Source organism: Episyrphus balteatus, chromosome 3 (assembly GCF_945859705.1).
Source record: "Episyrphus balteatus chromosome 3, idEpiBalt1.1, whole genome shotgun sequence".
In the NCBI taxonomy this organism is placed as follows: Eukaryota; Metazoa; Arthropoda; class Insecta; order Diptera; family Syrphidae; genus Episyrphus; species Episyrphus balteatus.
Window position 1 is genome coordinate 108,215,711 of NC_079136.1, and position 26,251 is coordinate 108,241,961.

Genomic DNA, 26,251 nt, shown 5'->3' on the forward strand with positions numbered 1-26,251 from the left:
AGCAAATACCCGCATTGTAGTAACGAATACAAACGATTTGGTACAGCTCTAAGAGGGATGAGGAGTGAAAGGGGAAGATGGTCACGGAGTGTAGGATAGGGTGGCATAAGACCTGTCAATAATAAAGCCGACGCTGTCATTCGAGCCATTCTGGTGTGTGATAGAATTAAAGCCAAAGTGTAATTCAAATTCAAAAACCCTTTAAAATCATTCTTTAACACAATTGCAAAAACTTTTATAGAATTAAATATTGATAAAATAAGTCTTGGTTATTAAAAAAACAAATAAAACACTAAAAACAATAATGTATTGCTGTGTAAAATTGTGCAAAGCAATTTTTATAACCATTCAGAGACCCTTTCCTTTCACAGGTGAGCACACTTTATTTGCAACATAAATTTATGTAAAGTGAATTTATTCATATAAATAGATTATCGTAGAATAATTTACAATTGGTGTCTGGTAGAATTAAGACATAAAAATAATAAAATTTTTTAAAATAAAAGTGTCCTTTTTTCTTGGATATTTTCAAACCAGAACTGTCAAAGTAAAAATCTCACAAACAGGGGTGTATTTATTTTTCTTTGGTTATGGTAAGGCGCTGCAACCGCCGGGCGCCCTTATGTGAAATTATTGTTTCCATTTGCTTAGAATGCCCAAGTTTTTTTTTGTGAAAAAGAGTAGGTATATAAATTGTTTTTTAGACCAAAATATAAAGCTTTCTGCATCATTTTATTAAGTTTTCCATTCAAAAAAATACGTTTGAAATTTTTCACTTTTGTACTTTTACACTTTTAAGCCGATGTAGTTAGATAATGCTTAAATGCCAAAATTAATTTTTTTTTTGTTTTAAAAAAAAAAACATAAATAACGTGTTTCTAAAAAATATAAATTTTCACGTAGATAAAACGTTGCGCCATGCGAACAACCATCTTACTGCAATCCATCACTGGTTCATATGTGATTGTGTAACTAACACTTCTTTGTAAAAATGAGAAAAATACTGTTGCCGTTGAACATTGCGCACTGGTTTCTTCAAACACCCATTCCTGTTCTTCTTATTCTTAGATCTTAGGGATTAATTATTCTTCTTTTTGACCTTTTTTCCTAGAAAATGTAAAAGCGGCACGTGATTAATTGGGCACAACACTGTGTAGCCACCGCGCGTGATTCTTTAATCGATTGAAAAATCAATGGGACATTTTCATAGACACTGCCTAAGTCGGTTCTAAGAAAGACTGGAGTTTATCCTATTCAAATAACATTGGATAAACCCCAGTCTAAGATCAACTGAGGTCTAAAAACGACTGTGAATATATTCCCCAATGTGTAGCCAGGCATGTTTTGCCCTGATTCCACTTCTGGTGTTCAAATTGTTAATGTAATTATTAAAATATTAATTATAATCTTTGAACAACAACAACATCTTTAAGGTGCTACCACCAAGTGTTTATGGCTAGAGTTACAGTACTTTTTTACGGATGCCAATTCGATCTTCAGACTCCTTAATTCCATTTGTGTGTGGTGCTTAGTCTAGTAATTTTTCATTTAATTTGAAAAACTTTTTTCGTCACACTTGAGTATTGAACCTAGACCAATAGCAGCCAAACTGCAAGTATGGAAACATACGAAACTTACAAATAAAATATTAATTCATTCAAAATATTTTAATGAACAGTTATATTTGTGTTGATTTTGACACGTTCCTTTCCAAATCGACAACTTTTCAGTTTTTTTTTTTTAAGTAGAACCGTTAGTGGTTATGTATGATTCATGTATGATCCAAACATTCCATTAAAAGCCTGTAGTCAAAACTAGAATTTAAACAAAAAATTGACTTATTACACATTTCGAACCAAAAGATTACCATACTTAAGAACAGCGGCATGTGCGATTAAATGGTCTTTTAAAGTCCTAATCTTTTATTGTATTATGCTGATCACTTTTAATATCACGGAATAATAAAATTCGAATGCAAAAACAAAATACTTATGAAATTTATTGTTCTCGCTAATTCAATCGCAGAAAACAAAATAAAAAACTAGAAACATCATTTTGGAAGGTTTTCGTTCACTGCATATGCTAGTATCACGGTGTCATCTCTGTTTACACTAACATATTTTTCTGGCTTCAGAAATCTACTTATTAAAGGTGAGTAGAGATTCAAATCAATATTTGAGGGATCAGTGGTTCCAAAGAATAACGTGGCGATATTTCCAAATAACACTGTTATAACCATTCCGGCTGTCACATACCATATAAATGACATATGATAAACGGATTGCAGTAATGTTGGCGTTCTTACACCAAAAAAGAAAATTAAATAGAGGTTATTTTTATAATAAATCAATAAACAAATCTGTAGATACTTACATACTTGGTGCTTCCAAGCTACCATTCACTAATGGGATGGGTTCAAAGAAGTACGTACAGCCTTGAGTGCTCACAGGTTTTGTAGGGAATACTAATTCTCCATTGATGGAAGCTAATTGGCCTTTGATACAAATTAATGTCATAGTCATAAAAGCTACAATGCTACCAGTCAACGCACTCTAGACAAGTTAAAATGAATTTATATACAGAAAATGAAAAAAAAAAACATTTCCAAAATAACTTACCTTACCATTGATGTACGGTAAACAAAGTCCCATAATGAAAAGACCAAACAGAGGTCCATTTGTTATTGAACTAAGAGTCATTGACAGCTGTAGAACCATTCCTAGCTTTTCCACAACAAAAACCAATCCTACACATAAGACACCCATTATGAGGACAACAAGCCGCATAATGAGAGCAGTTTGTCGTTCTGTCAAAGGTAGGTTGACGTTAGGCTTTACAAAGTCTTCTAAAAATACAGCTGATAAGGAATTTAGGCCAGTTGATAGAGAACTCAATGCCGCACTAAAAACACCCGACACGAACAAACCAGAAAGACCAGGAATAAATTTAAGTATGTCCATTACTAAAAGAGGGACGAGTTGATCTTTAGCTTTCGCCAGCTAAAAATCGAATTAGTTAAAGAATTTTTGTTTTTAAACCTTTTCTTACCTTTGTGCTTAATGGATCACAATCATGGTATGTTGCAAAGATAAGAAGACCGTTGTAGGCACAGCAACCCAACAATAGAAAAGTTCCTAAGCTGAAGTATATCAATGCTTCCTTCACCTCTTTCAAGCTTGAAACTGACAAAAAACGTTGTACGATAACCTGATTACCAGCTGTAACCTGCGTCCAGTATAAAGAACCCCCAATAAATACCGAAAGCATTGAAAAACGGACCGTGGGATCCATTGTCAATCTGCCAAAATATAAGTTCAATTGTATAAAATCAATTCATTAGCCTGAGAGTTCATATACTTACTCAGGAATTTCAATTCTTCCACTATCGAAGTTTCTCTTCCAAACAACACCAAGACCACCAACATCGATGGTACCCTTTATGATTACCAAAATAATTGATCCAAGCATAATAAAAGTCTGTATAACATCTGTCCATATGACAGCTTTCAATCCACCCTGATTAAATTAATTTTAATTTCATCTAGATTTGTTTTGCTTTTTGATTGAAAGACCTGGCGTGATATCGCATAAGGTGATTGGTGATAGTCACATTTCTGACAATCAAACGAGATCAAAGAAAATTTCCGCGAAGCGAAAAAAAAAAATTTTTCCGCTTCGCGTTTGGATTTTGACATTGAATTGCTCGAATTTTTCACTTTGGGTTTGAATTAACTGAAAGATCAGTAAGAATACTTTAAATAATAACAATTAGTTACACAAGGTTATTATGGTCAACACGTTCCACTACAGCAGGAAAAAGTGAAGATATTTCCCACTAGAGGTGAAGTTATTTCCCATGTGAAGGTAGTTCCCGTGAAGTTAATACCAACCTTTTAATATAATTTTATTCAAAAAATTAAAACAAATAGTGAGGCGGCTTAGCATCTAAATCGTGCACTTTGTGATAAAAGCATGAAATTTATATCGTTGGTAGTACTCAATATAAGAGTTATTTTGAGATATTGGGCCACCTTGTATTCCATCCAGGAGGGTAGATACAAGAGCTTTTCTGTGTTGCATCCGCATTGTTGCATATCATAGTATAGCTAATGAAACATTTGTATTAATATGATACATGATTTCGAAGTATTTTATAACCCTCGATCGAATAAAATCAATACCAAAATGTCTCGACCATCATGTAAAAAGTTATTGGACTCTTTATGAGTTGTCTTTTACTCAAAAAGCAAGAGTCAGAATATTACCAAGTACTCCTTGAAAAAAAGTGGTAGGTTGATAAAATTTCGTGTGGACGTTTCATATACCATAGAAAAAAATAATAAAAAATGTCCATCAAAAAATTTCAGGTCAAAGGATGTTTTTTTTTTGCGAGAAAGAACACTTTTGAAATGGTACCATGGAAAATTTTTGCATTTTTTTTGAACCGCATATATATTTTATACATCGAATGAGAATCAAAAATAACACCGGCACACAAAAAAAAAAAGTGTCATGAACCAGAAACCAGACCTATCTTTCTATATGTTTTTGGGCACGCTGAATCCGAATTTGAAGTCCGTTTGGCCCCATCACCCTCCAGTTTTGAGCTGTGAGTGCATTTTGTTTGAATTTTTATGACTTTTTTGGAGTTTTTTGCATTTTTCTCAAAACTGAAGGGTGACCGGGCAAAACGGACTTGAAAATCGGATTCAGCGGTCCCAAAAACATATAGAAAGATAGGTCTGCTTCCTGGTACATGAAACTTTTTTTTTTGTGTGCCGGGTATGACAGCGACATGTCGCGACAGTGCTAGCACACAAAAAAAAAAGTTGTATGAACCAGAAACCAGACCTATCTTTCTATATGTTTTTGGGACCGCTGAATCCGAATTTCAAGTCCGTTTTGCCCGGTCACCTTCCAGTTTTGAGAAAAATGTAAAAAAGACCCCAAAAACTACCTTTTTTTGAGTTTTTTGCATATTACTCAAAACTGGAGGGTGACAGGGCCAAACGGACTTGAAATTCGGATTCAGCGGGTCCAAAAACATATAGAAAGATAGGTCTGGTTTCTGGTTCATGACACTTTTTTTTTTGTGTGCCGGTGTAATCAATAAATTAATTTTACCATGGAATATTGAATTTTCATGCAAAACTTAAAAGCTGAAACACAATCACGCTTTGCCAAAGCGTCATCACGTTACGTTGAGAAATCCTCAAAGCGCACTTCTGTCACTTTTACTTCGAAAAGCTGATTGAAACATAAAATCTATTGTCAAATAAAAAAAAACACAGTCACTAACAAAATTATTGGGTCAAGTCTTTATCTTGATTTAAATGTGGAAAAATGAAGAAGGATATTAATGTGTAAAAAATGCATAGAAATTTGTTTTTTCTTTAATCCTATGGTTTTAAAAACAAAACCAATAAAAATAAATTGGTTTTTAAACAGAACAAACAATAAAACTCAGTCTACAACATCATTAAATTATTGTTATTTTTAATACGTAAATAAATTTCACCTTCTTAATCCTTATCCCTTCTTCATAGCACGATACCCAAAGCCTTTTCTAGAAAAGGTTAAATCATTTTGCGTTTAGGTTTAATAGATTTGCGGAAAGTTTAAATAGTTTGCTTTTAGTTTAATTATATTTGCTTTTAATATTAATTGATTTGTGTTTAGTTTAATTATATTTACCTACTAAAAGGTGAAATATATTTGTGAAAAGGTGAAACTAATTTGTGTTTAGTTTAAGTAAAAGTGCGAATGCACTAAACACAAATTATTTAACCTTTTCACAAATATATTTAACCTTTTAGCAAATATATTTCACCTTTTAGCAAATATAATTAAACTAAAAGCAAATTAATTAAACCCAAAAGCAAATATAATTAAACTAAAGCAAAATATTTAAACTTTTAGCAAATCTATTTAAACTAAACGCAAACTGATTAAACCTTATCTAGAAAAAGCTTTTGGTATCGAGCTATGAACAAGGGATTAGGATTGAGAAGCTGTCCGTAGCACTAAAATCAACGAAACACCCCAAAAACCACAATAAAACCCTATAAACAAAATGTGCATTTCAGTTAGTATGGACAAATCTAACAACAAAAGAAACTCCACCTAGGATTTGATGCAGTTTTGGAGAGGGGTTTATTTACAGTGTAAATCTCAGTTAACGTAATTTTATGTTGGGTGGGACATCCGCTATTTAAAAAATTGCGTTACTCTCAATATAGCATTCGCACTTTTATTTAAACTAAACACAAATTAGTTTCAACTTTCACAAATATATTTCACCTTTTAGCAAATATATTTCACCTTTTAGCAAATATAATTAAACTAAAAGCAATTATAATTAAACTAAAGCAAACTATTTAAACTTTTCGCAAATCTATAGCATTCGCACTTTTATTTAAACTAAACACAAATTATTTAACCTTTTCACAAATATATTTCACCTTTTAGCAAATATATTTCACCTTTTAGCAAATATAATTAAACTAAAAGCAAATCAATTAAACCTAAAAGCAAATATAATTAAACTAAAGCAAACTATTTAAACTTTTAGCAAATCTATTTAAACTAAACGCAAACTGATTTAACCTTTTCAAGAAAAAGCTTTTGGTATCGAGCTATGAAGAAGGGATTAGGATTTAGAAGCTGTCCGTAGCAATAAAATCAACGAAACACTCCAAAAACCACAATAAGACATTTTAAACAAAGTGTGATTTTCAGTTCATAGGGTCAAATCTAACAAAAAAAGAAACTTCACCTAGGATTTGATGCAGTTTTGAAGAAAGGTTTATTTTTAGTATAAATCTCAGTTAAGGTAATTTTTTCTTAGGTGGGACATCCGCTATTTAAAAAATTGCGTTACTCTCAATACCTCGAAAACGACTTGTTGCACAGAAATTTTTCGGTTTGAAAATACAATTATCTTTCTTTCTCCCATATCTCATATCCTCATGCGAGCTATACTTTCTGAGTTACATCGCCGTAAAACCTGTGTTTTGTAATGTTTTTTATATTTCCGAAAAAGTTATAAATTAAAAGTAACATACTCCAACTCTTATAGTATAGCTTATTAAAACAAAACATACGCAAATTTTGTTTTTGATCCTCCGGGATCAATTTTTAAAAAATAATGAATCAAAATAAAACACAATTTTATTTTTAATATTTTATTCACAAGCTTCAGATCCCTTACCACTGGTGGGGGGAAATCATCCGCTATATTAGAATGTTCGAACTATAATCTATTCGTGACTTGTTATGCAAGCCCCTTTTATACTTTATTTAACTGTGCAGCAATGCTACATGAATACATTGCCACAGTAAAGATACATAATATAATGTTTTGTTTAGAATTTGAATAATTGACAATTTCTTAGAGTGATTCATTTTTATGATTGAGAAATGCGATCGTTAAAAATCTTTGTTTATATTAATTTATGATTGAGAAATGCGATCGTTAAAAAATCTTTGTTTATATTAATTTAATGGAGATACTTATTCTTATAATTTATTGTACTCAAGCAAATATGCTTGGTATGTTTTTATTATTGTTTATATTGGGAAGTAATTCTATAACTCCTCCCCCCTTTGACTTTTGTTTCTCCTGAAACAATTTTTTATAAAAAATTATAAGTATAGCAAAAATTATGAGAATTACAAATCCATTTACACCAAAATGAATATGTGATTGATCTGAAACTTTTTCTACTATTTTTTTAATATTTTCAATTCTTGTCAAATTATAATCTTCAGTTTTTAAATCAAATTCAGTAAAATTGAACGTATCTTCCATATATATATTTATTGGTTGCTTTACAATTGGATTTTTGTTTACATATTCTGTGTCACCCATTTTAATATTACAGTTTTCAAAATTAATTAACACATTTCTTTTTATTTGAATTATTTTTCTTTCATCGCAATAGTTTTTAATTTTAAGATCGCTATTTTTAACAATTAATGTACCTTTTTTAAGTTCCTTTACAATATTTATTTTTTTATTTTTTCTTTTCAAACAATTGTTTTTATTAATACAATTAACATAAGGTTTTAAATGTTTTAATTCTGTATTTTCACAATATTTATAAAAGGTTTCATTTATTTTAACAATGGTTTCATCTTCTATATTTAATTCCATATTTTCCTCATTGGGTATGGAAGTTATAAAATATTTATCAAAATTATAAATCTTATCAGGTATTTGGATTACGAATATTAAAAGATCGTTATCACCTTCTTTATAAAAAACGTATTTATTTTCATCAATAAATTTTCTTAATTCTTTTTTTTCTTCAAAATTCAAGTTCTCATCTATTAATTGACTCATTTGCGTTGAGTTGCAATACTCTAGAGTGTGAATTTCTTCATATTCATATATACGTTTAGTTTCTTTCTTTTCACTATCATAATTCTCAAAATACGTTTTCCTGTTATTTATATCAATATATCCTTCTTTTAAGTATAATGTCGCTCCAATAGGTTTTAATAAATTTTGACCTATAATTCCTACAAATTTATTATTTTGTATTTTCATCAACTTCCATGCCATAGTAGATTCATTTTCATTGAATTCTACTGGTACTTCAGTTATGATCTCAAATTTTATTGTATTTTCGTGATTAAGTGTTTTAATTTTGCTTGGAACTTTCATTAAAGTTCTAGGAATTTCTAATAGTTGTGACTCATCAAGTATACTTATTGTTGAGCCAGTATCTATTAGAATATTAAATTTTTTATTATTTATTGTGACTTTTATTATGGGAAGTGATTCTTTTTCCCGGCTAAGGTAAAATTTACCTCTTCATGTTTTATTTCAGTATTATTTACATCCATAGGTTCTGGTCTTGGATTCCGATTGTTATAATTATTATAGTTATTATTCCTATATTGTCCTGAAGGGAATGACCTTTGATTGTTTTTATTAAAGTCATTATAATTTCTAAATTGTCCTGAATTCTGATGTTTTTGATAACTATTTCTAAAATTATTTTGGAATGGTGGTCTAGCAATATAATTATTCGGTCTCTGATTATAATTCATTCCTCTGCTATTATTGTGGTAATTGTTATTATTTTGTTTAAAATTGTTCGAATTTCCCTGTTTATATTCTTTATTTAAATTTCTATGACGCATTAGCAAAGTATAAGCCTCTCTTATATTTTTTATATTTTGTGCAATAATGACAGATGCTTGATTGGCATTTAAATTATTTAAAAATTTATTCATAACAATACTCTCATTATTTTCTGGGTTATAAATAGTACTCTGTTCTAACTTACTTTTTTTATTAAGTTTTAAAAGGATTCCTTCAGTCTGGTCAAATAGTTGTTGAAGATCACTCGTGTTGATTGTATGAAGATCTTGTAGAATTTGTTCATATGTCTCCCTAACTCCGAAATCCTGGATTAATGCATCTTTTATTGTTGGCCATGTTGGCATTAAAATTCTTCGTAAGGTGTTGATCGCTGCTCCTTGTATTTTATTTCTTATTATAAGTGTCGCTATTGGTTGATTTTCCACACTTACATAACTGTACACAAAATCTATGTATTCGATGAAGGCTATGACATCCTCATCTGGACGTCCCGAGAATGTTGGAATTTTTTCCAATCGTACTAGTGGTATATTTTGGTCTGCTGCTGGATTTGCCATTTTTGTAAAATTATTTTTTTTTTTTTTAAATTTTGTTTCTAAAAGAGTTTCTGTTTTTTTTTTTCTCTTTTTTTTTTTGTTAATTTTAATTTAACACTGTGAGTTCACTTCTTTTTTTTTTTATTTTGTTTGTTAATTTCAGTTTAACATTTATTATTATTTTTTTTTTTTTCACTGCTTTTATTAAGCACTGCCTTTTTCGTAGACACTTTAATTTTCTAATCTCTCTACGAGAATTCGTGTATTTTTTATTTAACACTTTAGAAAAAAATTATTAATTGCTTCGGCAATTGTTTTATTAAATAACTTTTAATTGTTCGTTAAAACACTTCGGTGTTATTAGCTTTCACAATAAAAGTATTTTTTTTTTGTTCGAATCACTGGATCTCATATGTCACTATTAAATTCGTTAATAGATCTCATTGAAATCCTACCGACTGCGCCAATTTGATCCTCCGGGATCAATTTTTAAAAAATAATGAATCAAAATAAAACACAATTTTATTTTTAATATTTTATTCACAAGCTTCAGATCCCTTACCACTGGTGGGGGGAAATCATCCGCTATATTAGAATGTTCGAACTATAATCTATTCGTGACTTGTTATGCAAGCCCCTTTTATACTTTATTTAACTGTGCAGCAATGCTACATGAATACATTGCCACAGTAAAGATACATAATATAATGTTTTGTTTAGAATTTGAATCATTGACAATTTCTTAGAGTGATTCATTTTTATGATTGAGAAATGCGATCGTTAAAAATCTTTGTTTATATTAATTTATGATTGAGAAATGCGATCGTTAAAAAATCTTTGTTTATATTAATTTAATGGAGATACTTATTCTTATAATTTATTGTACTCAAGCAAATATGCTTGGTATGTTTTTATTATTGTTTATATTGGGAAGTAATTCTATAACTCGCACGACCAGTTCTTAATAAGATTAGCATGGACCATAACTTGGTTGCAGTTATTGAAGTAAAATTGATAAAAGCAGATTACCCTATCAATGTTAATGACATTATTCTACATATTCCAATGTCAGCAAACGGACTAACGTTATTAAAAAAAATATTATCACTATCATTTTTCATTTTAAAGGTGAAATAAATTTGTGTTTTGGTTAAATAGATTTGCTAAAAGTTTAAATAGTTTGCTTTAGTTTAATTATATTTGCTTTTGGGTTTAATTGATTTGCTTTTAGTTTAATTATATTTGCTAAAAGGTGAAATATATTTGCTAAATGTGAAATATATTTGTGAAAAGGTGAAACTAATTTGTGTTTAGTTTAAATAAAAGTGCGAATGCTATATTAAACCTAAACGCAAAATGATTTAACCTTTTCTAGAAAAGGCTTTTGGTATCATGCTATGAAGAAGGGATAAGGATTAAGAAGGTGAAATAAATTTGTGTTTTGGTTAAATAGATTTGCTAAAAGTTTAAATAGTTTGCGTTAGTTTAATTATAATTGCTTTTAGTTTAATTATATTTGCTAAAAGGTGAAATTTATTTGCTAAAAGATGAAATATATTTGTGAAAGGGTTAAGTAGTTTGTGTTTAGTTTAAATAAAAGTGCGAATGCTATATATATATATCTCGAAAACGACTTGTTGAAGAAAATTTGCTGATTTTTTCGGTTTGAAAATACAATTATCTTTCTTTCTCCCATATCTTATTTCGAAAAATAAGCACGACGGACGACTTAAACGAAAGATTAACAGGGACCATAACTTGGTTGCAGTTATTGAAGTAAAATTGATAAAAGTAGATTGCCCTAGCAATGTTATTGACATTATTCTACTTATTCCAATGTCAGCAAACGGATAATAATTTTTCATTTTAATATAATTTTTCATTTTAAAGGTGAAATAAATTTGTTTTTTGGTTAAATAGATTTGCTTCAAAGTTTGAACAGTTTGCTGAAGTTTAATTATATTTGCTTTTGGGTTTAATTGATTTGCTTTTAGTTTAATTATATTTGCTAAAAGGTGAAATATATTTGCTAAAGGGTGAAATATATTTGTTAAAAGGTGAAACTAATTTGTGTTTAGGTTAATTAAAAGTGCGAATGCTATATTACAAATAAAATAATAACAAACAAATCAAGCCAAACGAAGTCAAAGAATAAACAATCACTTTCAGTCTTTAGTTTTTTTGTAATCCTCAAAAGTATCTGAACCGTGTTTTCTTTTCAAATGTGTCACAAAGCTTGAAGTTGTTTTTTCAAAACCCTTGATTTCGGTTAGTTTTTGTTGTGAACACTTAGTACATGTAGCTACAATTGTTTTGTTTACACACTTTTCGGGAACAAGTTTAAAAAAGGTGCCGTCAAACAAAAGTGTTGTTGGCAAATAGTCTAAGGCTTCTTGAACTTGAACTTTCGGCTTCTTCTCGCTCTGGGTTATTATCAAAATGTTCACCGGCAGACTCCATTTTATTATTTTAGTTATTATCTCAAGCACAAAATGTTTTCACAGAAAATTTACTTAAACTCAACTGAATCCTTTGGATGAATGAATGATGATACCCTTAAAGTTCTGCCTTTAAAACCTACGCACACATTATGCATTTTTTGTCGCCTCATATCATACCTGAACCCAAAAGCAATTAAAGTTTAACCCTTTAAACCCACGCCATGTAGTCCTTTAAAAAATACAGAATGTGTATTTCTTTCTCTCTCGATTGCTTTGTTTTATCGCCTCATTTCATATACCTGAAACCAAAAACAATTAAAATTTAACCCTTCTAACACACGCCACGTAATCCTCTAAAAAAGAGAATGTGTATTTCTTTCTCTTTCTATTCCTTTGTTTTATTGCCACCTGAACCCAAAAACAATTAAAATTAATTGTTCTAAGCTTCGTTACCTTCAAAATGTTATGTTCTAATTGTTATTAATTTTTGAATTACTTTTATTTTAATTTTGTGTGTTTTTAAATAATTTTTTAAAAATATTTCTATTTTTTTATGGTTCCGCACAATATTATAAAAAAAAAAAATGTAATTTCATTACTGATTACAAATGTAATCAGGATTGCTGATTAGAAATGTAATCTGATTACTTGTAATCAGATTAGTTGTAATCGATTACTTTTGTAATCGATTACTGCCAACACTGTGCCGTTATACTTTTCATATAGATTTGAGCCCAGAAAACTCGAAAATCTTATCTAAGAAAATATCTATCGATCAGGCCCGTAGCCAGGATTTCGTTTAGGAGAGGGCTTGGTTCAAAATCTTGTGAACAATTTTGTTATAAGTTAAAGACTGCATGCATACTACATGCATACAGCATACTACATGCTAAATGTACAGTTGATAACCAACATGCATTTTTTTTTTTCATTTAAAACTATCCCTGGAAGTTGCAAAGACGATTCTTAATTTCAAATTATGTATACCTAGTGTTTTTTCATTCAAAACTATGTTCAGGAAAGTCCGATTGTCTTGGTTTTAGTTCCCTGAGATTCATCATCGACATACTGTTTTCTTGTTTTTATGCAAATACACATGATGAACTAAGAACCTACATCCATTATGTGGATCTGTTGATAACATAAAATAATTTCCATCTTGGATGGCTCTTTGATTCGAATCTATAAGATATGAAATACTTGCAGTCTAGTCAGCTTATTCCAAAAAGTGCACTAACAATGCACTTTCTTAAATAAGGATGATTGAATTTTCTTCCACAATACGAAAAAGTTATGTTCAAAGCGGTTTAAATATTGCCTTCTGTACGTAAAATGCTTTGAAAACGCATACCTTAAGTGCATATTGTAGTAAGATGGATTCACAAAAAAATATTCATAAACAAGAAATTTTGGTAACAATTTTTTCTATGTATCATCCTTATTTTAAGAAAATACATTTTTAAGTGCACTTTATTTTGGAATTAGCTCACAAGGATCGAAAGAGTTTCACATCTTATTCATCCAAATCCAAGACCCATCCAAAAATGGCAATTATTTTATGTTATCAATAGATCCACATAATGGCTGTGGATCCTCAGTCCATGATGTTCATTTTGTATAAAAACAAGCGAACAGTAGCATTTAAAAAATAATCTTCTTAGGGTAGCTATAATATCGATGTCGATGTTGAATCTCATGGAACTAAAATCAAGACAATCTAACTTCCCTGCAAATACATAATTTTGCATGAAAAAACACTCGTCATTGTAACTTCCTGACATGGCTTTATAGGAATAAAATTTAATACTTGAAGCGTTGAGAATGAGAAGGAGTTAAGTGAAAAACTTTGAGTTTCGAGTAGGTAATCGGCATTTAAAGTTTTTGGTTTATAATTTTTTTTATGAAATATGAGAGAGATTTAGCGAACTTCTAAACTAATGATAATGACACTAGATGAAAGTCAATAACACCAACATTTAAGTTGTCATTTTCACTTTTAACCTCTTCTCATTTCTTAATTTGTTGTTTACGATTGATGGCCTTTCAAACCATATATAGGTCTCATTTTAATCGCCTGGTTTTTTTTTTTTCTAAATATTGTGAAACAATTTTGAAAAGTAAGCAATAAAGTTGGTTCAAAGGAATAAAGGCTAAAACAATAATTGAGGATTGGCTGCAGCTGGAAGCTCGAAGAATTATAATTTAACGGATTTCACTTGATGAAATTTCATGAAATATCCTGCCTTCGTATTGTTGTCTTTTGGAATATGTAAAATAATTTTAGAATAGAAATTTTACACCACTCAAGCCCACTTGCAATGACCTTTCCAACTAGTAAACGTTTTTTTTTCTTAGCCAACATTTTTAATGAATTTCTTATTATTTTATTTATGTTAATTTTAAAACTGCCTATGTAGATAGATAGATGATTTTTTTTTCACCAATATTTCTAAAATAAAATACATAAACGACCATTTCAAATCATTACCGTTCCTAAATTTCATAGGGGAGCGTATCGGAATCCCGCTTTTTAAAATCCCGTTTTTCGAAAATCCCGAAAAAAAGTTTCAAAATCCCGTTTTCTAAAATACCGCTTTTTTAAATCCCGTTTTATGAAATCCCGCATTTTAAAATCCCGTCAAATCCCGAAAATCACGATTTTTTTACCAAATACATGCTTAATTCACAAATAAAAAAATCATGAGAAATAGACAAAAAATTAGTAAAACTGATTTTTCGCCCACACAATATGTACCTTCAACACATTATGAAAACTTTATTTCTTTTATAAAAATATAAAGCCTTAAATTGAGTTCACAAGTAAAAGAAATTTCATTTATTTAAATATCAAAATTGTTGAAATGCATCCAAATATAAGTTGAAATATATTTAAATGAAATTTCTTTTGATTATGTAGTGTGTACTTAATTGAAGGTGTTGTGATCATTTTATGTTATTATTAATCTATGGGATTATCAAGATTTGATTGTTATTCTGAAACTTTAAAGTAAATATTAGTTCGTTAATTGATTTCTTTTTAGTATCACATTCCTTACTTTTTCTTATTTTTTTATATATTATATTTTTTGTCAAAGCTTTTAATTAAATGCGTTTAGAACAATGTCTCATTTTTTAATTTGTTTTAGTATCCCGATTATGCAAGCAAAACTAGTTGTTTTATTTTCAAAAATCGCGCGATTTTTTAAAATAAAACAACTAGTTTTGCTTGCAAAATCGGGATAATAAAAAACGGGATTATAAAAATCGGGATTTTAAAAAGCGGGATTATAAAAAGCGGGATAATGAAAAACGGGATTTTAAAAGCGGGATTTTAAAAAATGGGAATGTAAAAATCGAACCCAACCCATTTCATAGGCTCATAAAGTTGAAAACAAATACCTACGAACAAAAAATTCTCCAAGTTTCTTAAATAAAATGGTAAAAACAATTCAGGACAAATTAAACTTTGGTCTGCCACAATGATACGAGTTTTGCAGATTTTCTAATTTCTATCTATTTTGAAATTTTTTCTCTCCTAAAAGCCCCACAGCAGCTCCAACTGACATCAATTTTAGTTTTCAACTAAATAGGTACTAACTATGTATCAAAATTAATTTAAAAAAATTTAAATTTGGCACGAGCCTCCGCCTACTTATGTATATGTAGTAATAGTAGGTAGCAGTAGTAGTACCTACTTATAGGTTTTAGACATAAGGTGTATTCTTTTTTACGACTGGGCTAAATTGGATAAGAAACGCAGTCGGGACTAAGCAATTTACTTGTTAAATACAAGGACACCTTAACCAAGGGGCTAGGTTAAGCCCAGCTTAGCCCCTCGGCTTAACTAAGGCCGAGGGGGCTATGTATTTAAAATGTAGATTGCTTATCCACTGTGTTTTTTTGTCCAATTTAGCCCAGTCGTAGTAAAAAACACACCCCCAAGCCCCCCTGGCTACGTGCCTGTATATCGATAGGTTTTCGAAATATGATTTTTCAACGTTTTTTGTCGTTGTTTTTTCCACCATTCTTTAGACACTACCTATTAACAAAAATTGTATTAAATATATTTTTTTAAACTTTTTTTTTTCCAAATTTTTCTTTGAAATCGATATATTGACTGAAAAAAACTTGATTTGAAATTTAAAATTAATTGTAGAATTCTGTTTTTTGAAAAAAGTATCTTTTATAGTTGTAGCATTGAATAATTACAAATAGAAGTGACACCGCAGATTACTCTGCGACAACAAGAGTACCGGAAGATAGATGAACTACATGTTTGCGCCTCAACTATCATGTATTTTCGAGTTGAGTCTTAACTAATAATTTTTTTTAAACCTTCATAAAAAAATTAATAATTATTATTATTTTAAAGAGCTTATATTGATATCAGTTTTCATATATTGAAAAGTCATATTAGTCTAGAGAACAAGGACGATGCCTTTTACTCCTACTGTCCTAGGTTCGAATACCGGTAAAATTTTTTTTTTTTTGTTTTTTTTTCGGAGATTTTTTTTGAGAAATTTAATTAATTTTTATTCTAGTAATGTAAAAAAAACACAATCTCAATTTCCCGTCAGATTCGAACCTAGGCAGGTAAACTTAACAGACATTCACCTTTTTAATTTTTTTTAATTTTAAATTCATTTTTATTTTTCATCATCTTAAAACTATCTTAAAGCTAGACAAAAATTCATAAAAACTAGCCTACTTATCAATTACTTATAACTAACTTACTGGCCCTATACGGGCACTCTAAGTTATTCTTCATTTTTCTTAATACTAATGCCTTTCGGCCTTAAAACTAATTTAATTCAAATACTATTTCAAGGTTTTATTTTTTCCAAGAAATAATTTCTAAAAAAAAACTTGGATTCTGATCATTTTTTTTTGTTTATTTTAAAACTTAAAAACTAATTAAAACTACTTAAACTACTTAAAAACTAATTAAAACTACTTAAACTACTTAAAACTACTTAAAAACTAGAACAGCCACAGCAAGCAATTTTGTATTTTTTTTATTTTTTTGTATTTTTGTATTTTTTTTTTTTATTTTTGTATTTTTTTGTATTTTTTGTATTTTTTGTATTTTTTTGTATTTTTTGTATTTTTTTTTTTTTTTTTTTTTTTTTTTTTTTTTTTTTGTTTTTTGTGCCACCCCGACTGTCCCTACTTAAAACTTAACACCTAAAACTATGTAAGCCGGCCAAGGCATAAAAACAAAGACCACTTCAACTATTTACACTATTATGAAGCCACCAAAACTGGTTCTCCTGCCTTACCCTATCTCTTCGGTCCCGATCGGACACAGTCCTACTGAACCGAAGACGCCCTTCTCCGCCTAGTGCGAGGATGTCCCTGTCATACAGCAGTCGCCTGTCCACGGTTCTTCGCCCGACGTGGTAGATTAGCGGAACTGCCAATCTATCCTGTACAAGCCCCCGACTATCTAAATAGAGGAATGCCTCAGGCGGAATATAGCCGCTTAAACACACACTCTTGAAGTATTCGTCGTTAGGGTAGTAAGCCCCAAAAATGTAGCTATTTGAAGAGGCCATTGCTCTTGAAACGTGGCCACGAACAAGCTTCAGCATAAAGTTATCAATTCTATTTATGTTGGCCCTATTGTATAAGACCTCATTGGAATAGTAATGCGTGTAATCAGATTCGGGTGTTCTGTGCAGACCAAGGCAACGTCTAAGACACTGCCTCTCAAACATCCGAAACTTTTCCATTTGAGATGGAGCAACGTTGAACCACACAGGGCATCCATAGACAATCATCGGCCGTATGAGGGCCATGTAGCAAATCACCTTAACCCTGGTGTCAAGCCGACTGCTATAAAACAGCCGTTTCGTCAGGGCAAAAGCTCCCCTCGCCCTGGCCAGAGCAGCATCCATATGTCTATTGAAATATAGATATTGATCTAGCCAGATGCCAAGGTACTTTACTACACTTTTACTCGGCAGTGGATGTCCGTGTGGTCCAGCGATCGCCAGCTTCCGCCAGTTCCTTCGCGTATCCCCTGAGGCCCTAGCCAAGGGAGTCCTAAATAGAATCGTTTCTGATTTCTGAAAGTTGATTTTCAACTTCCAGTCATCACAATATCGCTGAATTTTGTCAAAGTCACGTTGCAAGAGAATTCTTATGACCTCAACTTTTGGAGCTGTTCTGTACGCAATTAGGTCGTCGGCATACGCAATTGCCTGAGTTAGACTTCCTATCAGATCGCTGGTGTAAATACTAAAGAGAATCGGTGAGTTCACCGCTCCCTGTTGAAGACCATTTTTAATATTAAAAACTCCAGTAGAAGTTACATTGCCACTTTTGACAACAAACGTTCTACCATTGAGCATGTCATAAAGCATATATAAAAGTGGTTTACTTATACCAAGTCTTGTTAATTTAAGATAGAGACCTTCTAACCAAACGGTGTCGAAAGCTTTTTCCAAATCAACAAGACAGGCACCCGTGCACTGTTTTTTAGATTTGTTCCACTGAATATCAGATACAAGTTTAGACGCGGCATGAATAGTATCATGTCCTGCCTTAAACCCGAATTGATTATCCGGTATGATATTGTTGTCCTCAGCCCACTGAGACAGAGCCCTATTGATAACTTTTTCAAATACCTTGCTAATACTTGGAAGGAGACTTATCGACCGGAGATTTGCCGGATTGGAGTTGTCCTTGCCCTTTTTCGGTAGAGGATGTACCACTGCTGTTTTCCAACGCTTTGGATAATATGCATTATTCAGAGCGTTGTTGAACAGAGTGGCAAAAATGTCAATAGCTTCTTGCGGTAGATGTCGTAGTACAATATTGGATATACCATCGACTCCTGCTGACTTCTTTTTCTTTAATGAATCGAAGATGAGCTTGAGCTCTACCTTCGTAACTAACAGGGTGTTAGCCCCAGCATGCTCGGCGATGATGGCGTTTGCCAAGTGCTCTTCATTAAACCCGGTAAAACCGCGATTCTCAGATCGCCATTGCGTTATATCATTACGTAGATAGAAGTGATGAAGGAGGGCCCTGTTTTCCAGGTCGTGGTTCGGGTTAATGCTAGCATTTACCTTGTACACTTGCTGGAAGGCAGCACCCACCGCCTCCACTTTTTCTTGCGGATCTTCGATTATAAAGAGGTCGTCGTCCAAGATGGCTTCCCCTGGATTTATGCCTGCTGTCAGAAGTACGTCTCTGTTTTCCACAGTTCTCTGGAGCTTAAGACACGGAAGTTCGTTTTGATCCTTCCGTCTAAAAATCTTATTAATCTGCGGAAACATACTCGGGTCGCTAGAATTAACGGCCCGAATTTTTTTGTCCCAATACAGATTAATAGACAACCTATAATTTTCTTTGATCAACTGGTTGATGTTTTTGATCGACGACTTCAGTGTTCTAATCTCCAGATCGTGTGGGTCGGTAAATCGCCGGTATAAACGTTTAAGTCTTGTCAATAGTCCGCTTTTTTGTCTGTGGAGTGCGTCAATAGTCGCGTTTCGGTAAACGTTATTTTGGTCACGTTCTTTGTATTTGGGTATCGTTCTGTTCATCGTTTGTAGGATGGTATCGTCCATCTGTTGGAGATAACCATCAATCTCACTGTTCGACAGATTTCTATCGTTTGGAGGGGCTATGTTATTCGAACGCAGTTCTCTTGCTAAGGCGTTGGTGAAGCGTGGCCAGCGCATCTTACCGTAGTTGTAAGAATGCTCCGGTACATACTCCTCCAATTCCACAAGCTCGTTCGGAAGCTGTATTGCGGCGGCGAGTCCGCAGTGGTCGCTGTCGTACTCAATTGTACGAAGGCAGTTTCTTGGGTGTTGGCCCACAGAGTCTGTTATTGTCAGTCTTGAGTCTAGAAGCAATAAATCCAGAAAAGAACCGCTTCTTGGAAACGATGGCCTTTCAGTAGCCAGCAGATCAACCCTATATTCAATATTGTTTTGACTCATCCAATTATACAGATGATTACCTCGCTGATTCTGTATTTGATTTCCCCAATCTTGGTGTTTGGCGTTCAGATCACCGGCCATGAGGATATAGTTTTCCTCCAAATTCAGTCGTAGGACTTGAAAAAGTTTTTCGAGTTCTGCCGTAAAGTCAGTTGGTTGAGGTGCTTCTGGCGCATAAGCTGCGACTGCATACACCCGCTTTCCATGTTGAAGAGGGATGCATACAATGCACACCTCAAGCGATCGAAATTTTCGCACTTCACTATTGTATATTACTTTATAACTAATGCCTTTACGTATGAAGATTGCAACACCGCCCCCTTGAGTGGAGTCGGGCCGGTCTCTTCTTACGATATTGTAATTAATATTTGTCAGTTTATGTTTCTGGTTTAGCTTAGTTTCGCTAGCCATAAACACATCGGGACATAGATCTTTCAACAATTGGAAAAGGTTAGCTCTACGTTCGACCCTAATCAGTGAATTTACATTCACAGCTAGGATCCTAAGGGGCCTGTCTGACAGCGCGCCCATTACGACCTAAGTTGCGTTAAGCTAGGCAGTTGAGTGTAGATATGATCTACCCTCACTGTCTGCTCCCTTATCTGGCTTTGAAGCCCTGTTAACTGTGCTTGAATGCTCAGTAACAAGGTCAAAACCTCTGATTCTGCCGCCGGTGCTTTAGGCACGGAGGCCTGTTGGACAACCTTTGGTGGCTTTTGTGTCGCCTTTGGTATTGCTCTTTGCGCCATTTGGGCGAAAGAGATACTTGGGTTGACAATCGGAGCACGCCCTACTGGACGTTTTTCAACGACAGCCTGCTTCGCCGTTTTCTGCTGCTTCATTTGCTGAAACCTCGGACAGCCCCGATAATTAGCAGGGTGCCCGACGCTTCCGCAGACTGCGCATTTAAGCTGGGTCTTATCTTCGACCCGTTCCTCCCCGAGTTTACACTCCCCCTTATTGTGGTTCTCTCCACACTTTACACCGCGCGACTGCATTTCGCAGTTGGCTGCGGCATGGCCGAACCTTTGGCAGCGCACGCATTGAAGCATGTCACCGCGCCTTTTTAATTTATCCCAAGTGACAACCTGGTAGTTGAGGACGGTGATACTCCTCAAACTATCCAGTTTGCTGTTGGGTGAGAGCTGTACTAAAAATATCGGCAGCTTCCGTTTCTCCCGCCTGGACAAAGCCGTTTGGAATGGCTTGACGCTGATGATCTCGAGATCATCACTCGCTTTGCGGCAGAGCTCATCATAGAGCGTCTGGGGTTCCGTGCAGGAATCTATGCCCTTTAGAAGGACCGTTTGGATTTTCTCCAACTTAGGGGTAAAACTGAAGTACTCAGTGGTGGCTTCTTTTAATAAAAATTTTATTTTCTTATGCTCTTCCACTGTGTTGCAGTGGATAGCATGTCTACTATTACTAAGTCTTTTAATAAAAAAATGTTCGCCTATGGCCGACTTACATAGCTTTATTGTGTCCTCTAGCTCCATCCTGAACACATTAATTGGTGGCACATTCTCTTTCTTTGGTTTGTTTGTCTGTGGCTGCTGCTGGTGTCCTCTCTGCTGCTGCTGCTCCTGGGCCTGCTGCTGATGAGTCCGCTCCTGCTGCTTACTACCACTAGGCTTGGTAGCATCTGGTGCTTGCTGTTGTTGTTGCTGCTGTGTTTTTTGCTGTTGCTGTTGCTGCTGAGGCTGTGTATTTTCTTTTTGCTGCGCCTGTGCCGGCAATTTTTGATTTTGCTGCCCTGGCACTTGGACAGGCAGCTGTTGTTGTTGTTGTGCGTTTTGTGCTGGCAATTGTTGTTGTCGTTGCCGCTGTTGCTGTTGTTTTGGCTGTTGCTTTTGTTGTTGTTGCTGATTTTGCAACTCTGCTTTCTTAGCCAGTTGTTGTTGTTGTTGCTCCGCTGCTTTGGCTGCTTTAGCGGCTTCCTTTTCGGCGAGCTCTTTTTTTTCGTTGGCTCGGCGCGTCTCCTGCTTTGCCTTCAGCATCTCTATAATGGGTGCTACTTGTGCTTTCAGGCACTCCATTTGCTCCTCAAACTCTGAGATTTTCTTTTGAAGAATAATCTCCTCCTCAAAATCATCTTCATCTTGTGCCGGCTCTGATGCAAGATCGGCAAATGAATTACTGTCGCCAGTATAGTGTCCCTCCCCTCCTTCAGACTCGTAGCCAAATTCCTCGTCTGTTGGCAGGGCACTTTTTTGTTGTTCACTTATAGCTGGTAGACTTGTGGATGTTCGCGCCGCCTCCCCCTCTTCAGCTGGCAGCTCAGCTGAAGGGTTTTGGGAACGACGCTTCGGCCTGTTCGGCAGATTCGGCTTCGCAAAGATGCGTCTCCTCTTGTGCCCTCCCATATCGGCTGTTGTTGCCGTTGGCTTTATTGCCGTTGGCTTGATTACTGCTGTAGCTGGGGCACCTTTCGATGTCCCCGCTATATTATCCGATTCCACTAGGTTGGAGCGAATGTTAATTTTAATTTATTTGTTTTTAAAAAAACTTTTAAAAATACGTTGGCCCAGCTGGGAATCGAACGCCGTTCCTACAGCTCTCGGGTCCGACGTCACTTCCTTTGAGCTATCGCTGAGTTGATAACTTTACTGGCTAACTTGCCTCTAATTTACTTAACACTTGCCGAATTCGAATTTTAAACACTGTGAAAGCCGATTTGCGCGTGCACACTCTTCCACAGTACAAGATCGACTGACAGACATTCACCTTATCCTCTAGGCTATCTCCACTTTTTGAAATAGGAAAACTTTTATCTATATGTATAAGTATATAATAAGGATTTGATTTTGGGTTGCTGGATTTGCTTTTGGATTGTTGGATTTGCTTTTGGATTATTAGATTTGCTTTTTTAATTCAACACACGATACAAGCGACAGCAACTTTACAGCGGAAGTTTCCCTGGGTGTCCACTTCTATTTGTAATTATTCAATGGTTTTACCATTGTGTTTAAATATGTTTTTTATCATTTTTATTTTTTGACATGATAACGTCTTATAAATTGATGAACCAGGTTAGCATCCACGAAAAAGTAACGTCATTTTTTCCCGTTCCACTTGGAATTTTTAGCAGCGCGGCAAAAATTTCAATTCAAAATTAAAAACAAACTGTTAGAGATACAAAAATCTACTATAGCTAATTTGAAAGATGCTAACCTATTGAATACAATTGAAGGACTTTTAAAAATTTCAATTAATAAGGTAAATAGGGTAAAATAAAATTGAAAAAAATGGCTATTTTCTAAACGCGACACAAATATATTATTATATTATTATACAATCAAAAATATATTATTATATAGGGGGAGTGGGGGCAAGACCGCCCCTTTAGTGTGATTGTCTTAAAAAAAAACAATAAAAAACAACTTTAAAATAAAATAATTTTTTTTTATTAAGTTATATTAAATTATATTATATTATTATTATTATAAAAAAAATAAAAACATTGAACAAGAGATGATAAGTTTTCAAAAAACATCTATTAACTTTTGTTGGGAGAAAGACCGTTTCTTTTGCTTTAAATGCAGTATATTTGCAATAATAACACAATAATTATGCTATATTTTCACTAGTTTTCACTTCAGCACAATCTTTTTGGTACCATTTGGCACACATTTTGCACTTAATCCAACAATATTTCGGATGGGATATAGAAAACAGTTGCAAGTAGAAGCTACAAATACATTCTGCAAAGTCCTCTTCCTCAGAATCATCCGTTACAGTATTATTTAGCACCTGGTCGCTTAGATTTTTGGAAAATTTAACCAAGGGCGTATACAGGTTTTCTTCTTGAAAATATTCAATGAAACCCAACATCGACAAATGTTAAGGAATTTCTGATTCCAATACCTCGGTCAAATTAGTAAAGACAAAATATGGCTTAAGGCTGAGTGGACCACGTAAAAATCGGGTTATCGTTTACAAATCGGTGAATAACTTTTACATTTTTAAAGATAATTGAATGAAATAAATTTTAGTTTTTAGATAATAAACAAGGCTAAATATCTTCATCCCCACAATTTCCAAATTTGTGCACTTGTAATTAAGAGAGAACAAAACATGATAAAATTTTCGTTCTTTTAGAACGACCTGAAAGACATTGGTTTGTTTCTTAGTTACCCTAAAATTTTTATTTTTTTAATTTCTATTTTGGATTGAGGTTGAATCAAACTACGGAGTAAAACTTTTTTGAAAAACTAAAAATGTATTTTTCATAGAGGGGCTACAAGGGGTTAATAATGAAATACTGTATTGTTTTTATACCAAAAGTAATTAAAATCCAAAAAATTATTATTATAATTTCGTATGTAAAAACAAAAAATATTTATTTATTTATTTTATCTAACTTAATTGAAGAGAAAAATATACATATATATATGAATAACAATAATATCAATTAATAATATAATATATAAATCTATGTACAAATTCGAAAGAAAAAGTTAAAAACATTCAAATGAATAAACAAATATGTACCTAATAGTTTTAAAAAATAAACGTTTTATTTGCCAAAAAAAAATGTTGAAAAAATTTGTTTTTAAACTACTAAAATAAATATCATCACTGAATAACAAAGAAAAAAAAAGTCGATCAGATTCCTGCGCCTACGAATACTTGCAAAAGTTATATAGAATACCAAGTGATGTAGGTACATCGATGCGCAGACAGGGGCGTATACAGGATTTCTTTTTTGGGGGGGGGGGTCATGCCAAATTTTTTTTTACAAAAGTTTTGATAGTAGGCATAAACTTGAAAATGTGCTATTTGAATTAAAAATATTAAAGTTTGTTCGTTTTGCATATCGAATCGAGCACTTCCGAAGAGTTCTAAGAATAACCAAACAAAAACGTTGTGTGATTCGTTTGCTTTTGTTTAGGGTTCAACCTTAAGTCTAGACAATTAAGACCATCCTGTCCTTAAAGTACAGTGTATAGTATAGGGATAGGATTTTCATACACTTAAAATCGAAAAATATGCGCTCAAAATATACTCTTAAAAAAAATATCTGCTTTAAATATGCTATTAAGGCCACATGAATTTGTAAAATATCAATATTTCTTTAAAATTATAAAAAGATTTTACGTAACTTTTATGAAATCTATATACGAAACCATTTCCGAGTTCAAAGATGTAACTTTTTGGAAATATTGGGGTTTTCTTTAAAAACAATAAATAAAATTGGCGAAAATTTACTCTTAAATAATCCAATTTATCATTTGAACGTGTTTTTTATGAGTTTGGACAATTTGCCAGTTTTGCACAGCATTTGCTTACGTTTTTGACTTTTTTCCAATTGATTTTCAGTCACTTTTAGTCAAAAATTTTAAGCGTGAAATTTCTTTATTTTTGCCAATTTTAGCGAAAATATGCAAGAAAAACATGCATTTATTTCCAAAATATGTCAAAATATGCTAACAAATGCAAAATATGCAAAAATATGCACTAACGATTGATTGCCATTTTAAAGGAAATATCCTGATTCGTCTATATACTTCGTTGACATGCTTCCGAGGTGTTCCTAAAAAAACATACATTTGCATGGAAACCCGATCCCTACAAGTCCTTCGATTCAATAATTTGCCTTTAAACAACTCTGCATTGTTTTCCGCTAGTCCAGAATTATTTTATAAGTTAAAATAAAAATCATTTTAATTTAATAACACTGGTAACTTTCGAATTAATTGTCTTCCTAACCTCAGGCAAACGAATCGCACAGTATTTCCAAAAAAAATTGTGTTTGAAAATATAATTTTTTTTAAATTTTGTTTTAAAATTGTACGCGAATTTTTATTTTTTTTTAAGACGAGGGGGTTACAAGATTCAAATAGGAACCTCTGTGAAAACAGTAAAGACAAAAAAATATTTTTGTCGTAACAGAAAATATTAAACAAAATTATGCTAGTTTTAGGGTAGATATTTTTTCGAAATTTCAAACGCCAATACTATCATCACTCACTAAGGATTTTACAATTTTCGGCTCTGATTTCGTCAGCTTCGAGGTATTTATCGGCGGTTTAAAATATAAAACATATACAGTTATATTTATTAGTTTTTGTTAAATTGATTATCGAAGGATATTTAAGTGATCTAAGCTTGCTTAAATATTTAATTTGCCTTTAGACAAGCTTGCTTATATTCTTATCTATTTAATCGGTTTAGTCAAAATTAAAAAAAGTATTTGGATTTTAAATA

The 26,251-nt window shown here is 32.6% G+C and overlaps 1 protein-coding gene across 3 annotated transcripts in view; it reads right to left on the reverse strand.

Moving 5' to 3' along the window:
- Positions 1-1,973: 1,973 nt before the first annotated feature.
- Positions 1,974-26,251, reverse strand: part of LOC129914494 (sodium-coupled monocarboxylate transporter 1) — an 80,803-nt gene continuing 56,525 nt past the window's right edge. For 2 of the 3 annotated variants that reach the window (XM_055993784.1, XM_055993783.1), the window contains exons 7-11: positions 3,362-3,516; positions 3,049-3,298; positions 2,619-2,999; positions 2,374-2,552; positions 1,974-2,300 (exon numbers count right to left, since the gene is read on the reverse strand). In XM_055993784.1, the coding sequence (XP_055849759.1) occupies positions 2,051-2,300; positions 2,374-2,552; positions 2,619-2,999; positions 3,049-3,298; positions 3,362-3,516 (1,215 nt within the window). In that variant the 3' untranslated portion in view covers positions 1,974-2,050. The remainder of the gene's footprint in view (positions 2,301-2,373; positions 2,553-2,618; positions 3,000-3,048; positions 3,299-3,361; positions 3,517-26,251) is intronic. The other variant, XM_055993786.1, reaches the window with a different exon arrangement.